This window comes from Gordionus sp. m RMFG-2023, chromosome 3 (genome assembly GCF_954871325.1).
Source record: "Gordionus sp. m RMFG-2023 chromosome 3, tfGorSpeb1-WG-v2, whole genome shotgun sequence".
NCBI classification, from domain to species: Eukaryota; Metazoa; Nematomorpha; class Gordioida; order Chordodea; family Parachordodidae; genus Gordionus; species Gordionus sp. m RMFG-2023.
This window is the reverse complement of record NC_088777.1, coordinates 43,554,201-43,571,580: the sequence shown is the minus strand read 5'-3', so window position 1 is coordinate 43,571,580 and position 17,380 is coordinate 43,554,201. Positions and strand designations below refer to the sequence as shown.

The following is a 17,380-nucleotide window of genomic DNA, read 5'->3' as shown; positions in this document are numbered from 1 at the left end:
GCATCTGCTATCTTCCTGCCGACAAAATGACTCAATAGGTTTATATAGATACGCTATTAAAAATTAAAAAAATCACCAGGCTCTATTATAATTAGAAGCATTCTCGGCGAGCGTGTATTTTTAATAGCTGGGTTTACATTTAACTCAACATCTTTTTTATGTTCCTCAAATATAAATAAAATTATCTTTATACATGATAATTATACTTTTATAAGATAGTTAAATTGAAATTTGTAATTTAAGACTATTATAGATATTAATTTAAATTTATCTTAAAAGGATATTTCCACAAATTCAGTGCCCATATGACAGAAAATTGGTTGGAGGCAACTCCTCCCCCCCCCACCAGACTTTCTCTAAAAAAATATACACGACCTACAATGGTAATAAAATATACATTATAATAGCCACTATATTTAACACTAATAAAATATTAATTAAAACTCTTCCAGGCATCATAAGACTAGGAATAACAAATAAACGTTAGTTACTTAGTGATAATTAACAAGTTATTACTAACCGTAATCTAAAAATTAGGTACGTAGTGTAGAAAATTTACTGTAGTTATGTGGGTCGTTTTTTTGTGTATTCTTTTTTTTGATTATCATGGGTAATCATTATATTATTAATCAATTTATTTTTAGTAATATATTTAAAAATAGAAATAAATCATTATTTTCTTACAAATTTATTTTTTTTACTCTTTTTTGAGTATCATACTTTTTAGATTCGACTAGTTTTTGTTTTGTAAATATTTCGTTTCCTTCGATAAAAAGTAAAAAAAAACAAAGTACAAGTACAAACAATATAAAAAGTAAAATAAAAAGGGATCAACAAAAGAAAACAAAGGTAAATAATAATTAAATTGATTTAAAATTAAAGGAAGAGTAAAATAGACCCGCCTCCTATAAAGTGAAAAGTTTAAGATTTGAACTTCAAAAGAATTTAGTCTTGTTTAAAATAATAAGTTACTTTTGAATTAATGATATAAAATCTAATTACCTATTAAAATCGGAATATATCTATTAGTAAATCTAAATTAGAATCCTTTTACCAATTATATTTGCCTTCAATATATAGTTTATTTTTAATTAGCCCTACCCCGTTTAAATAAATTGGAGGCAAATGGCTCCTACCCACCTTATTACTAATGATGTTTCGTTTGGCAAAGTTTATATTCATTGAAAAAATGGGCAATCCAATTCTATCGCCCATTACTTTTTTTATGCTATAGAAACAAAGAAAAAGAGCATAAATCGAAATAGGTTTTAAATGCCTTCATTTTAGTTCAAAAATTGTTAATATAAGTAAATTATTTATATAATATTATTGTGATGTAAATTTATCGACTGGGTTTATTTTCTAAAAAATATGGGCATAGTGTGGTGTTTAAACATTGACTGCATTTTGGAGATATGGGGGTACAAATCTGTTGACCAAAACCGACCAATAAGTGATTAATACTGCTCCAATATTCTCTTTATTAATAAATAAATAAATAATTTAGAATTTATATAATAGATAGATTTTTATTATATTTACACATTAAAAAAATTTTTAAAAACATATATAATAGATAAATTTTTATTTTATTTACACAATAAAATATTTTTAAAAACATATATAATATAAAAATTATAGATGTGTGAGGCTGCAATGAACTGGTTTTTAGCACGCCAGCCCATTCACAAGGCGAGCGTGGGCAGGTTTTCTAAAATATTTTAATAGGTGGGAGCCGAACGGGTTAAAATATATTTTTATGGTAATGGGAGGGCGTGAGCGGGTGATTTTTTAATATTTTCCGGGCGAAATATTTTATAATGCGTATTATGTTTACACCTATCCATGTACCAAGAGCCCTGTATTCACAATCAGCTGTTTATAAGATTATAAGTAATATAGTATCTAAACCACTACTGTCCTTGATCATATTCATACCAAGCTGCAATAAAAAATTTAGACCTTGGTTCATTCTCTCCCAAACATGCAATTTGTTTTTTACACTAAAAATTTATTCAACAAAATATTCCTGTTTTTATATCCTTAGTCTAGAATTTTTAGGATCTTTCCTATATCTATAAATGAAATCTAATCAATTATATCAACATGAATCATTCATTTATTATTATACCTACATAAATTAAAATATAACCAATTACTCAAGATATATTTATTCTTCAATATTTCCAATTTCCTCTTTCAAGAAATTAGTCTTTGATTTTTCTATTTATAAATGTATATTGTTTTCAATGTATCTGGATGTTCTCTTTCAACTAAATTTTCTGATATAATTATTACTATTCCAAAATGTTGTTTTGAATTCTTATTATTATTAATGAAATTATTCAAAATAATCTAATATAACCTCAGAGTCAAATTTATTTTTTCAACAACATGAATCCTTAATTTACCATCCTCTGTATGTCATCATCACAAATCTGTCCCTCATGTCAAAAGTCAGCACATATAAGAAAAGATGGATGCTTACAAGTCCATGGTCCTTCACTCAGATGGTCACACTCTGGCTACGCTCCTTGTCCCCTTATCAATACTTTGATTATCCCCCCAGAAAATTCCGTTCCACTTCACCACAATTCTAATTCCAGCTTCTCAGATATTTTCTTGACCATCCCAAACCAAATATTATTTCTAGGATTCCCAAAGGTGCTAGACTGCCTGTTGCTAAATCTTTTGCTGAATGCCTATCCTCTCTTTTGCTAAACTTTAGTAATGAGCAAGAATGATTAAAATTCCTATTTTTTGGATATAATACCTTCAGAGTGCCTGACAAAAATTCACCTAAATCCCTTACTCAGCAAATCAAAGATTCTGCTTCGATGAAGGCTCCCCATCTTCATGAAAACAAAATGTCACAGCCAGTCTTAAACAAAAGAAGACTCTCACCAATAGAGTTGAAGGCCAATCTGATCTGCAAGAAAATTGACAACCTCAATATTAAAGGAGCACTCAGATTGGTGTCCACACATTACTCTGGCTGGGCCCTCCATATCCACGTATTTAAGTTATGTCAAAAACACCCCAAAGCTAACATTATCCCAATTTCCCCTCAACCTCATTCTACTTGTGCCTCTCTTTTTACTTCAGAAGAAGTGAGGAAAGCTATTCTTTCCTTTCATCGCGATTCTGCTCATGGTCTCCATTTTTCTCCAGAACATCACTTCTCCCTCTACATGCTAACAAACATCCGTTCTCTCCAAATTAACAAACTTCTGCAACAAAATTTTAAACGGCAATGTTCCAAATTTCGTTTCATCTATCCTCTTTGGTGCTAGGTTAATCGCACTTCAAAAGCCTAATAATGATATCAGACCTATTGCCATTGGTTCTACCTTTCGTCGTTTAGTTGCCAAGATGATATCATCCCGAATTAAGCATGATGCTTCACGTCTTTTAAGCCCCTTCTAACTTGGTGTTGGAATCCCCGGTGGCTGTGAAGCGGTTTTACATATGACCAGATTATATCTTGAAAATTTACTCTCTAATAAATCCTCAATTAAAATTGACTTCTCTAATGCTTACAACACACTCTCCCGGACTCCTTCCTGAGTTCCTCAAGTAATCTATTTCCCAGTTACACTAAGTTTTTTTATTCGTGTTATCAACAGCCCTCCATTCTTCAGTTTGATACCTTTAAAATTCCTTCCATCGAGGGCATTCAGCAGGGAGACCCTCTAGGTTCCCTATTCTTTTGTTTAAGTATTAATGACATCATTAAATCCATTAATTCGGTCTGCTCATTATCCTTGCATTCCTGATACATTGATGATGGTATCCTTGGAGGATCCAATGTTGAGGTCAATAAAACCGTGAACATCATCAAGGAGGCCGGATCTGCTATTGGACTCTCCATCAATCCAGAGAAATCAAAATTTATCCCTATCAATACTATCGAACCTAATTCAAATAAATTCAAACTAACGACTCTTGATGGACGAGCCCCTGTTGTTGGTAACTCTGCTATTTCTTCCTTCCTTCAGTCCACTTTGGATACTTTATTTGAATTGGCAGATTTATTTACCCTACTTCCCTCTCATAAAGCCTTTTAACTTGTGAAAATTTTTTTCAATATTCCCAGTATTCTTTACGCACTTAGTTCAACCGCCATATTTAAATTTCCCATTCCTCTTGGAGTTTATGAAAATGGGATCAAAGTCCTTATCGAAAATATTCTAAATCTTAAATTTGATGAAATAGCATGGACACAAGTCTCTTTACCCACTAATAGGGAGGTCTCCTTAATTGACTTCATATCCAGTTGTCTTTTAACTAAAAACATAGTAAATTCTAATTCTTTAAAACCCGACTCGTCTTCCAATGATGCAATCATCGAATGGAAGACTTGAATTATTGTGAATCACCCTCTTCCTGAATTGAGTAAGCAGAAGGACTGGGATAGGCCTATTATTGCACTCTGTGTTGAATCACTCCTTTCCAGAATGCAATTATCTGACCGTCCCTTATTCTCCTCTCTGCTTAATGGTTCAGGCCATGAATTTCTTGAAGCTATTCCGTCTGTTAATCTGCAATTACAACTGAATCAAAATGAGCTTACTCACGCGATCGGTATTCGATTAAATTGTCTAATTACCCAACCCCAGACATGTTCAGGTTGCAGTTTTGGGCAATGGTCTACTTAGTCTTCACTGTCGCTCCTGCAAAGGTCGAATCGTTAGACATAATCTATGCAATTCAATCATCCTCAGAGCTCTGAGATCCGCTCAAATCCCCTCTACTCTTGAACCTTCCGGTCTTTTCAGATCTGATGGGAAACGGCCTGACGGGATATCTCAAATTCCTTGGAAGCACGGTCAATTCCTGGTCTGGGACTACTCTTGTATTGATCCACTTGCTCCATCAAATCAAACATTTAATATACTTGAGAAAAAGGAGTCACTCAAAATTGAGAAATATTCTGAAATCTCTCAAGAATATATTTTCATCCCCATCATTTCCACAACCCTTACAACTTTTGGGAAATATGCCTTATCTTTTTTCAAGGAACTCGGCTCCCACATTCATCAACTAACCGTGAACCCCGCGAGCTTCTTAAGACAAAGACTCGCCATTGCAATACACAAGGCTAATTATATTAGCTTCATAGGCAGTATCATTCCACAGGATGATTTTTTTTAACCTCAATACTTTTTATAAAACCGTTACAAATATATTCTCCAATTAATAATAATATTCTTGTTTGTTTTTTTATATCATTTATTAAAGTTTTTTTCATCAGCTGTTTATAAATTAATAAAAATTTAAAATATATTATAATAAATAAAGAGCTAAACCAGCCATTAAAATAATTTATAGACATTGGACGGGCGGGTAAATAAAAAAAATTATGAGTGGGCGAGCGGGTTTATTAAACAAATGGACGAACTTGTTAGCTAATCCCGTCCATTGCAGACCTCTAGTGTGTATATATAAAACATTTATAAAAGATGTGATTAAAAAAGTCTTTAAAATAAAAATAATTAGTTACTTAGGCAGCCATGATTCTAATTGATTTCGTGTTTGTTCGGGATTTTTCGCAGATTTGACTAAACCCATCCTAAATAAAAAAAATAAGAATATTAAAAAAACTGAAAATAATTGATGAGTGATCAATACAATATATAGAACAATTTGCTAAGCATTTGCAAGAGTTGGCATTAGACAAACCTAAAATGACCATGATAGAGAGGTCGATAGCCATGTATTTTATTGTAAGATTAACAATCAAGATAAATTATAAATTTAAAAAAATTAATTAATCAGGTTTTTTTAGACTTAAAATTTTGTAATCAATTAATTTTCATAACAAGCATAATATGTCTGCTTATTTAATTTTAAATGGGTAAATATATTATAATTTTTATATTTATTAATTTAAACTATTTATAAATTATTTTTAAAATATCATGACCCGCGGAAAAACCGTTTTACCAAAAGTGCAAAATAATTTTATTTTTGCTTAAGTTAAAAACTAAATTTTAAAATTGTATTTGCAGCATGATAAATCCTTCTTTTAAAAGGGATATTACTTTGTATTTTAGGGTATACATTGTCATTGTATCACCTTCCGATGGTTGACAAAATTCTATTAATTTTCATTTCCATAATTAACCTACATTATTGTGGGATAAGAACTTGTCTTCAGAATATCCGAGAATTCTTTGAATATTGATAAGAAATTATCTAGTTCGCGTATGATGCTTATATCAATTGTCGCCAATATGTTTTTTTTGTTTGCTACCATATGATCTCAAGAAACTTATATACAGATTTCTTCTCGTTATTATCTTGCTTAAGAGATTAGATTAGCTTGCTGCAGATTGCTTAAAATTGTACTATCTTTTTTTACATCATTTATATTTGAAGTTATGTCGGGTTGGTATCATTTCATCATCTTTGTAAGTGCTTATAAAATTTATGCCATTATCAGTCATAACTAAACTATACATTTATTCATAAAATTCGCTTTTTCTGTATCTTCCTATAAAATTAAATTGACTATACTTATAATATTGTCACCCGTTTTTTTCTTCATTCATTTCCCTTGTAGCCAAAACTAATATTTATAATTCAAAATCCATATTAAATATACCCTGTATTGGTTAAAAAACTTTGCTTATTATAGTTACCCATCGACATGGTTATGGACAAGTAATTATCACTATACAGGATTTTTATAGTAGTTTTAATTCTATCATAAATTTTAGAGCTATTATTTATTAATAATATTTCTTCTCACGAGTAATCCTTTTATATTTTGTTGCATTATCTTATTCAATCTCAATATTTTAATATATACCAGGGCTAAAAAAAATTTTAAAAAAATACCCATCCCAGGCCTAAAATTTCTTTTTAAAAAAAATACCCAGCCTGGGGTATATATTTTAAATCCAAATATTTTAAATCGAGATTATTAGCTATAAAAATTAAAAATAAATAAAATATATTTCAAAAAAATCAGGGCCAGTCCATACAAATGGTAAATATGCAGGTCTCTGATATTTATTGACTCTTGACCTAACAGGTAAAAACACTTCATTTCAAGTTAGAGATCAAATCTTTTTAAAATAAAATAATCAGTCAAAATTAAGGAAAATTACATATCTTAACAACTTATTGTTTAATTTCTCATATTTACCTACAAATCTAAAAGATAATTGATGCAAATGCCTAAAACATAATTAATATAAGTGCATTCAAAGATGATGAAAGGATACCATGTTCATGCAATATATTAAATAACATAATTCATTATATTTTTGATAATTGCTTACATGAAATAGTTTTAAGTATTAATGACGTGAAAAATATATTGCAATATTTTAAGCACTGCAGCAAACAGCCAGCTAAGCCATTCCATTAACCAGGATATGATAACAAGATGCGACTCTGTATATATCATGATACAAAGTTTCTTAAAATTATATGATGAAATACAGGTTTACCTGCTTAAAAACAAGTTAAATAAATAGCAGTAGCAACCACAGTTTGATATTTTTTTATCACTCAAATAATTCTCAGATAATTTGAGAACAAATTTTCATCTTACCATAAAAAAGTTTATTTATGGAAACAAAAATTTATAAATTTCCCAACACTCAGAAGGTAATACAGTAATAATAAAAACCCTATGAAACAAGACAATATCTCCTTAAAGGAAAGATTTTTTATGCTGCCACTACATAAGGCAGGTTTAATTCTAAATCCATATTTTAAAAGTCATAAGTTCAGACGATGAAAAGGTGGTATATAATATAAGACAACTTCAAAAATGCTAAATAAAATTCGACGATATTCATAAGACGCACATATAAAAAGGAGCATAGTCTAAATGAAACATTTAGAGATTTCTAGATTATTCTGACGAGGAAACAACATCTAACGATAAAAGTTGTGAGGATGAACTTAAAAGATTCATCGTTCATAAAACAAATAACAATGAAAATATTTAAAGTTTTGGAAACAGGAAAATTCATTTCCTTTTTTGAGATTTGCTAGTAAAATTTTATTAGCCAAGGCAAGTTCGGCTTCCAATGCAAGATTTTATTCTATATACAATCGCTTATCAGAAGACGAACACTGTTAATATCAATAAATATAGACATTCTTTATTAAAATAAAAATTTTGATTTATAAATATTAATTTTTTTTTGTTATTAATTAGGAATTAAAGAAATAAAAAGCTATAATAGAATAAATTCAAAAAAGCGTAAATGTAGCAATAAAATTTTGAGAAATTTAGAATATTATTGTTAAAACATGAATTTTTCGGGAGTGACGGACGTGATCAAAATATTGTCTATCGTGAACCCGCGGGTTTAGGCCAGCGTCCACAAATTGCTGTCAGCCAAGTGCAAAGCAAGGTATAAGATAAAGCACTCCCCGCAATGCTAGTAGAGGGTAGCAAGTATGATAATGTAAACAAAACACACTAAGTCTCGGGATGCTATATGGGGATGAGAAAGAAATAAAGGAGGTGACACGGGAACAGCTCGTCGACGCTACGGAAGCCTAATACGATCATCTTAAAGAATCGCAGCAATAGTCGTCGTATTCGTTTGACATCGATGACATGAATTCTAGGATGAATGATAAAAAAAACGAAATAAAGTCCAACTACTACAAAACAGAGTTAAAAAGCATGGAACAAATGAAGGAAAGACTGAGTCGTTTAGAGGAAGAAATCGATCAAGAGCCTCACCTCAAGATAATGTGGACCAGATTTGTCAAAAGATCCAACCTCGTTTGGTTCAATTTGTAGCGACTAAGCTGTAAGGGATAGAGGAAGAGTAAAAACGTTTAGCTGAACCAAACGAGAGAAAAAGACCAAACTAAAATTGGCAAAACGATATTTCATCCTCTTTAAAAACAAAGAGGACAAAGGTGAAGAAGGTTGAGTAACCAAGAAGGAAAAACAAGCCGTTGAGGCAAAGATATATGAAGTTTGGGGTTCAAATATTGATAGATAAAACGAAGTTGGTCAGAAAGGAAGGGGACAAAATTAGGAAGGGTAAACGACATCCCTTAAATAAAGGAGTCAAATTTAAGGAAATGGTACAAAATAAAGTCTTTAAAAAAGGGGGTATGTTGTAATGGTCAACATCTTAATTTATTAAATTGAGATAAATTCATATTTTTTGTATTGATAGGGTGATACTTTATTTTATAGGCCTAAAGTATCACTTTTTATTAATCGAAATTGTTTTTAAAACATATATTTAAATAAACTATTAGAAAAATATAACAATTTTATGTTCAAATTTATATTGATGTTAGTTTTTCTTCTTTTATTAAATAAAATAATTTGATAAATATTTTTACAATAAAGTAATTAAAGTAAAACATAATTTCCTAATATGTGAAACGCTATAATATGAATTTGTTAGGTTTAATTAATAAAAATTTTGAATATCATGAAAATTAGCTTTGAAGTGAAAATTTGTGATAAACCGGTGGTCAAAATTTAGCAGCATAACATTGCCCTAGCCCCTTTTAGTGTTGTTAAAAAGTCGAGTTCTTACGACTTGCGACTCGAGTCGTAGTCGTAAAAAACGGCTCCGACTCAAGCCGATCAAGGAGCCGCATGAGTCGGCTCGCTTAGTCGGCTCGCTTAGTCGGCTCACTTAGTGGGCTCAGAGGGTAGCTTGAGTTTATTTTAAATTTAGAGCCAAAAATTATTTTAAAGTTATTGAGAAATTTTAAATAATAATGTAGAATTTTATTTATTTATTTTTAGTAAAATAATTTATTTTATTTATATTTTATTTAATGCAAATAATATGTTTTGATTTGATTATAATAAAAATGGATTTATTTATTTGATTTTTTTTTAAATAAAAAAAAATTAATATTTTTGAGCTAAAAATTTTAAGAAAAAAATATTTTTGAAACATATTTTGCTGATTTTTTGAAGAAATTTTATTCTTTTGTTTTATCATAAAATTTTATTCTTTTTTTAATTATATCATAAATAAATAATCTTTTAGGTCAAATCTTCTATAGTTTTTTTTAAATTATTTTTATAAATATATCTATATTTTAAGTTTATTATTAGAGGTGGCTTTTTCTAAATATTTTTTTAATAAATATATTTATATTTTAAGAATATTAAAAGAGGTGGTTTTTCTAAATTATTTTTTTATTAATATTTATGTCAAACTTTTTTTTAATGCCGCAATTGTCATATGCGTTATTTTTTAAGATTTTTGGACACAAAAGGGTTATAATATAATTTATATTGTAAAGATATTATTTTCATATTTGTAATTTAAAAAGAATATTCATCTTTTATAAATTGAATAAAAGAATCTAATAATTATTGAAATTTTATTTAATTTAACGTATATATTTTATTGGAATAAGAGTATCGCCTCTGATAGCGATACTCTGAGTTAAAATTTTGTTAACTTTCTCTTTACATTTTTTTTATTATTATAAAATTAAATTATCCAAAGTTTATATAAAATGAAAAAGTGATTTTTACAATTTCGTTAATGTAATAAATATCATCAGTCATTTACATAAAAATTAATACATCTGTTAAAATAAATCACTTTATCAAATAAAATATACATTAAAAAAGTGTACATTACAACACGCCACCCATTACTAAACCCAAGTGTTAGGGGTGATTGATAATATATGACCAATAATATACGAAATATAAATACACATTTGACGTTTTCCATTTACTCCAAACTATATATTTAAACATTCCGCTTATTTTGGTGTTTATAAAAATTTCGCCGAAAATAAATTATCTTGATCGACTTTATAATAAGAATTAAGAAATGCGGCTTTATGTCCATAGGAGGACGCCGTTTTAGTCGTCTCACGAATAAGAATAAAAATATTAAATAATTTCTCCAGCTACAATTTCTCTGTAACACCGTAAATTTATATTTCCCCAATTTGAATTAAGAATAGAATATATATTTTTAAATATTTCACCATAATTTTCTCCAATTCGAATACAGAATATAATGTAAACAATTTATACTCAAAATTTTCATACACATCTCCCCATTATTATCTGTAAATCATTTAATATAATTTCGAATATGATTTCGCAAACATTATTTGAATGTACTGGAATAATTTCCTTATATTCTTGAATAATTTTATATAAGGATTAATTAAATTTTTTTTTAGCGAAGTAAACAACATATACAATATCTTAACTAAAAAATGGTTTTTATAGGAATTTCATTTCTTTGAAAGAATACCAATGAATAATGTCATAGATAATATAGTAAGTTAGGTAAAGATTTCGAATAATTTGATGCATATATTTTATTCCACTATTACTTTAATAATAATATTCACTTGAAAACCTCCTCCCAACAAATATCGAATAAGATTCTTATGAAAGTCTCTTTTTTTAATATTTATTATTTTATTTTATCTTAATAATATTAATTCCCAATTTTGGAATATTTATCTTTTTTTATTTTACCTTTATACTATATTAATTCCCAATTTTGGAATATTCATCCTTTTTTTATTTTACCTTTATATATTAATTCCCAATTTTGAATATTTTTATTTTTATTTTACCTTTATAATATATTAATTTCCAATTTTGGAATATTCATCCCTTTTATTTTACCCTTATAATATATTAATTTCCAATTTTGGAATACTCATTTTTTTTATTTTACCTTTATAATATATTAATTTCCAATTTTGGAATATTCATTTTTTTTATTTTACCTTTATAATATATTAATTTCCAATTTTGGAATAATTTGCCTATAGTGGCCTTCTCTCAAAGTTGAATATAAATGAGAATATACTGCACCTGAAAGAGTGATCATTTCGCCGCATTGATAATATAGTAGGTTATAAAATTGCGAACTGTGACTGCAATATTTTCATATTTGTAATTTAAAAAGAATATTCATCTTTTATAAATTGAATAAAAGAATCTAATAATTATTGAAATTTTATTTAATTTAACGTATATATTTTATTCCGCTATTACTTTAATAATAATATTTTTCATATTTGTAATTTAAAAAGAATATTCATCTTTTATAAATTGAATAAAAGAATCTAATAATTATTGAAATTTTATTTAATTTAACGTATATATTTTATTGGAATAAGAGTATCGCCTCTGATAGCGATACTCTGAGTTAAAATTTTGTTAACTTTCTCTTTACATTTTTTTTATTATTATAAAATTAAATTATCCAAAGTTTATATAAAATGAAAAAGTGATTTTTACAATTTCGTTAATGTAATAAATATCATCAGTCATTTACATAAAAATTAATACATCTGTTAAAATAAATCACTTTATCAAATAAAATATACATTAAAAAAGTGTACATTACAACAATTATATTATAAATTCAATGAAGATGTTCCCTGGAAAAATGATAATTATCATAATGGGTAGGTATATTTTTGAACATATAAGATTTTTTTGTAACGCTAATGGGCAAAAATATGTTTCTTTAACAGGTAAAATTTAATGTAGATGTACCCTAGATAAATGACAATTGTCATAATAGTTATTTTTAAAGTTTTTTAAATTTTTTTGACGTAAATAGGCTAAAATAAGTACTGCTAACATGTCTAAATAAAACTTCAGTGAAGATGTACCCTAGAAAAGTAACAATTGTCATAATCGTTGTTTTTAAAGTTTTTCGAATTTTTTTGACGTAAATGGGTAAAAGCATTGCTAACATGTTAAAATAAAATTTTAGTGAAGATGTACGATAGATAAGTGACAATTGTCATAATCGTTGTTTTTAAAGTTTTTCGAATTTTTTTGACCTAAATGGGCTAAAATAAGCATTGCTAACATGTTTAAATAAAATTTAAGTGAAGATGTACCCTAGATAAGTGACAATTGTCATAATCGTTGTTTTTAAAGTTTTTCGAATTTTTTTGACGTAAATGAGCTAAAATAAGCATTGCTAACATATTTAAATAAAATTTTAGTGAAGATGTACGATAGATAAGTGACATTTGTCATAATCGTTGTTTTTAAAGTTTTTCGAATTTTTTTGACGTAAATGGGCTAAAATAAGCATTGCTAACATGTTTAAATAAAATTTTAGTGGAGATGTACCATAGATAAGTGACAATTGTCATAATCTTTGTCTTTAAAGTTTTTTGAATTTTTTTGTCGTAAATGGGCTAAAATAAGCATTGCTAACATGTTTAAATAAAATTTTAGTGGAGATGTACCATAGATAAGTGACAATTGTCATAATCGTTGATTTTAAAGTTTTTCGAATTTTTTTGACGTAATTGGGCTAAAATAAGCATTGCTAACATTATTAAATAAAATTTTAGTGGAGATGTACCATAGATAAGTGACAATTGTCATAATCGTTGTTTTTAAAGTTTTTCGAATTTTTTTGACGTAAATGGGCTAAAATAAGCATTGCTAACATGTTTAAATAAAATTTTAGTGAAGATGTACCCTAGATAAGTGACAATTGTCATAATCGTTGTTTTTAAAGTTTTTCGAATTTTTTTGACGTAAATGGGCTAAAATAAGCATTGCTAACATGTTTAAATAAAATTTAAGTGAAGATGTACCATAGATAAGTGACAATTGTCATAATCTTTGTCTTTAAAGTTTTTCGAATTTTTTTGACGTAAATGGGCTAAAATAAGCATTGCTAACATGTTTAAATAAAATTTAGTGGAGATGTACCATAGATAAGTGACAATTGTCATAATCTTTATCTTTAAAGTTTTTCGAATTTTTTTGACGTAAATGGGCTAAAATAAGCATTGCTAACATGTTTAAATAAAATTTTAGTGGAGATGTACCATAGATAAGTGACAATTGTCATAATCGTTGTTTTTAAAGTTTTTCGAATTTTTTTGACGTAAATGAGCTAAAATAAGCATTGCTAACATATTTAAATAAAATTTTAGTGAAGATGTACGATAGATAAGTGACAATTGTCATAATCGTTGTTTTTAAAGTTTTTCGAATTTTTTTGACATAAATGGGCTAAAATAAGCATTGCTAACATGTTTAAATAAAATTTTAGTGGAGATTACTATAGATAAGTGACAATTGTCATAATCTTTGTCTTTAAAGTTTTTTGAATTTTTTTGTCGTAAATGGGCTAAAATAAGCATTGCTAACATGTTTAAATAAAATTTTAGTGAAGATGTACCCTAGATAAGTGACAATTGTCATAATCGTTGTTTTTAAAATTTTTCGAATTTTTTTGACGTAAATGGGCTAAAATAAGCATTGCTAACATGTTTAAATAAAATTTTAGTGGAGATGTACCATAGATAAGTGACAATTGTCATAATCGTTGTTTTTAAAGTTTTTCGAATTTTTTTGACCTAAATGGGCTAAAATAAGCATTGCTAACATGTTTAAATAAAATTTAAGTGAAGATGTACCCTAGATAAGTGACCATCTCCACTAAAATTTTATTTTAACATGTTAGCAATGCTTTTACCCATTTACGTCAAAAAAATTCGAAAAACTTTAAAAACAACGATTATGACAATTGTTACTTTTCTAGGGTACATCTTCACTGAAGTTTTATTTAGACATGTTAGCAGTACTTATTTTAGCCTATTTACGTCAAAAAAATTTTAAAAACTTTAAAAATAACTATTATGACAATTGTCATTTATCTAGGGTACATCTACATTAAATTTTACCTGTTAAAGAAACATATTTTTGCCCATTAGCGTCACAAAAAAATCTTATATGTTCAAAAATATACCTACCCATTATGATAATTATCATTTTTCCAGGGAACATCTTCATTGAATTTATAATATAATATCTTTACAATATAAATTATATTATAACCCTTTTGTGTCCAAAAATCTTAAAAAATAACGCATATGACAATTGCGGCATTAAAAAAAAGTTTGACATAAATATTAATAAAAAAATAATTTAGAAAAACCACCTCTTTTAATATTCTTAAAATATAAATATATTTATTAAAAAAATATTTAGAAAAAGCCACCTCTAATAATAAACTTAAAATATAGATATATTTATGAAAATAATATAAAAAAACTAAAGAAGATTTGACCTAAAAGATTATTTATTTATGATAAAATTAACAAAAGTATTTCTTAAAAAAGTTAAAAATTAATAAAAAATCAACAATCAACAAAATATGTTTCAATATTTTTGTTCAAAAATTATTTTTTGCTTAAAATTAGCTCGACGAAAATATGAATTTTTTTTTATTTAAAAAAAATCAAATAAATAAATCCATTTTTATTATAAGATCAAAACATATTTGAAATAAAAGTTAAAAAAATTTTTTGTTTGATAATAATAAAATATTAACATTAAATATAAATAAAATAAATTATTCACTATAAATAAATAAATAAAATTCTACATTATTATTTAAAATATCTCAATAACATAAAAATAAATTTTGACTCTAAATTTAAATTAAACTCAAGCTAACCTCTGAGTCCACTAAGTGAGCCGACTAAGCGAGCCGACTAAGTGAGCCGACTAAGCGAGCCGACTAAGTGAGCCGACTAAATGAGCCGACTAATGTGGCTCATTTAGTCGACTCGAGTCTGAGCTGTTTTATCGACTAGAAACTAGGCTCGAGTCATAGCTAAGTCGACTCGGCTTAGCCGTTTAACAACACTAGCCCCTTTAACTTTATTCTAAAGATAGTGCCTTCTTTACTCCCCTCCAATTTTAATGACAATCTCATGTTTTACCACCAGGCGTTCTTAAATTTTAAACCTTAAAAACTGGACATTAAAAATTTATAAGGCGAGAGTTTGATGGCTGTTGTATTATTTTTTTGTTATATTTTCAAATCATTTATTAGGCGACTTTTTTTTATAAATTGCAGAAATTTAATTTTGTTGTAAATATATTACAATATGTATAGAATATTTACCTTAGAAATTTTATACAATTTATAATATGCTTGATCTAAATAAATGAAAGATTAGTGATTTCATCAATATTTTCATTCTAAATTTACAAAAATAATCACCTTTTATGTTCATCTATACTCTTGTTAAACGGCTCGATTCAACCCATTTTAAATCAAGATTTTAACCAAAATAATATTATGTAAGCTTGAAGATTTCGTTAATAGATGCCCGAACCTTTCTGCCATATATAAGCAGAATCTCCAATCTTGAGTATTTTTTGGAAAAAAAATTGGGCTAGCTATTTTAATAAATCGAACTGTTTAACAACACTAACTAATTTACAATCCACCTGAAGATATATTGACTTTTGGTATTGAAAAAATCTATTCAAAATATTTTATAATATCCAAAGGTCAGGGTTGTCAATTTTTGAAAAACTCTTTAATTTCAAAAATATAAAAATCTATAAGCAAACCTATTTGATAGACGATGAACATGAGTGTCAACTGCAATTCCCACTGTTTCATTCCATGCAATTTTCATAGCTAAAAGAGCCATCTTAGGCCCTACGCCAGGAAGTTCCAAAAGGTCTTTAAAATTGTTGGGTATATCTCCATCATATTTTTCTAGCAATATATTTGAGGTTGAGTATATATACTTGGATTTAACCTTATATGTTTATCCACAAACAATATATTAATAACATAATAATATTGATCACATTTATAACATTCCTGGCTCACTTTTAGTGAAATCTCAAAGCTTAGGTAACCTGTTTGGCTAAAATCTTTATTTTGTCGTTTTAAAAATTGGCTAAATTAGGTTATTATTTAACATAAATTAAATAGAGTTAACCCCTTTCTCATATTTGATTCTAATTAAATTTAAAAAAATGTAAGAAACAATTTATAAATAAATTACAAGTATTGCTAAGAAAAATAAAATTCAAATCAAATATTTTATAAATGAACCTTATAAAATCCAATAGGATAAATAATATTTTGAATATCCTTAAGTGACATTTTGCTAAATTTAAAAGGAGTCAAGCCTAAACTATTTATTCTTCCCATCACCTCAGCTGTTATTTGATCTTTAGTTTGACTAGACAACATTAATGCAACTAAAGTTTGAAATCTTTGTGTCTGTTAATATTTTAATTATATTTTGATAAATGTTTTACTTTTGAATCCAATTTTTTATCTGATAAGCATTCTGCTCCATATTTATCAACTGGTGCATTTCTATTTTTTCTCATTTGAATTATATTTTTATGCAAAAATTTCCATTTTTTTATCATAGCTTAGTAATTAATCTTTAAAATATAATCATATGGTAATTACAATTACAACTAACATCCTTGATATCATCAATATTCTGAGTTTTATTATCTACAGTATCTTGATCATAAATAATAGAAATATGTTTATGTTTACGTTTGATAGATTTTTTTATAGAAAAATTCATTCAATTTGATAAAATATATTTTTAAAAAATGTGATAT

At 27.2% G+C, this 17,380-nt stretch overlaps 1 protein-coding gene across 1 annotated transcript; it reads right to left on the bottom strand.

Moving 5' to 3' along the window:
* Nucleotides 1-1,335: 1,335 nt before the first annotated feature.
* LOC135926391 (endonuclease III-like protein 1) lies at nucleotides 1,336-17,113 on the bottom strand. Its single transcript, XM_065462257.1, has 5 exons — nucleotides 17,060-17,113; nucleotides 16,851-17,013; nucleotides 16,355-16,548; nucleotides 5,504-5,572; nucleotides 1,336-1,478 (listed from the first exon to the last, which is right to left on the bottom strand). The coding sequence occupies exons 1-5, from the start codon at nucleotides 17,098-17,100 to the stop codon at nucleotides 1,343-1,345; spliced, it is 603 nt and encodes a 200-aa protein (XP_065318329.1). The 5' UTR covers nucleotides 17,101-17,113; the 3' UTR covers nucleotides 1,336-1,342.
* Between the last annotated feature and the right edge of the window lie 267 nt (nucleotides 17,114-17,380).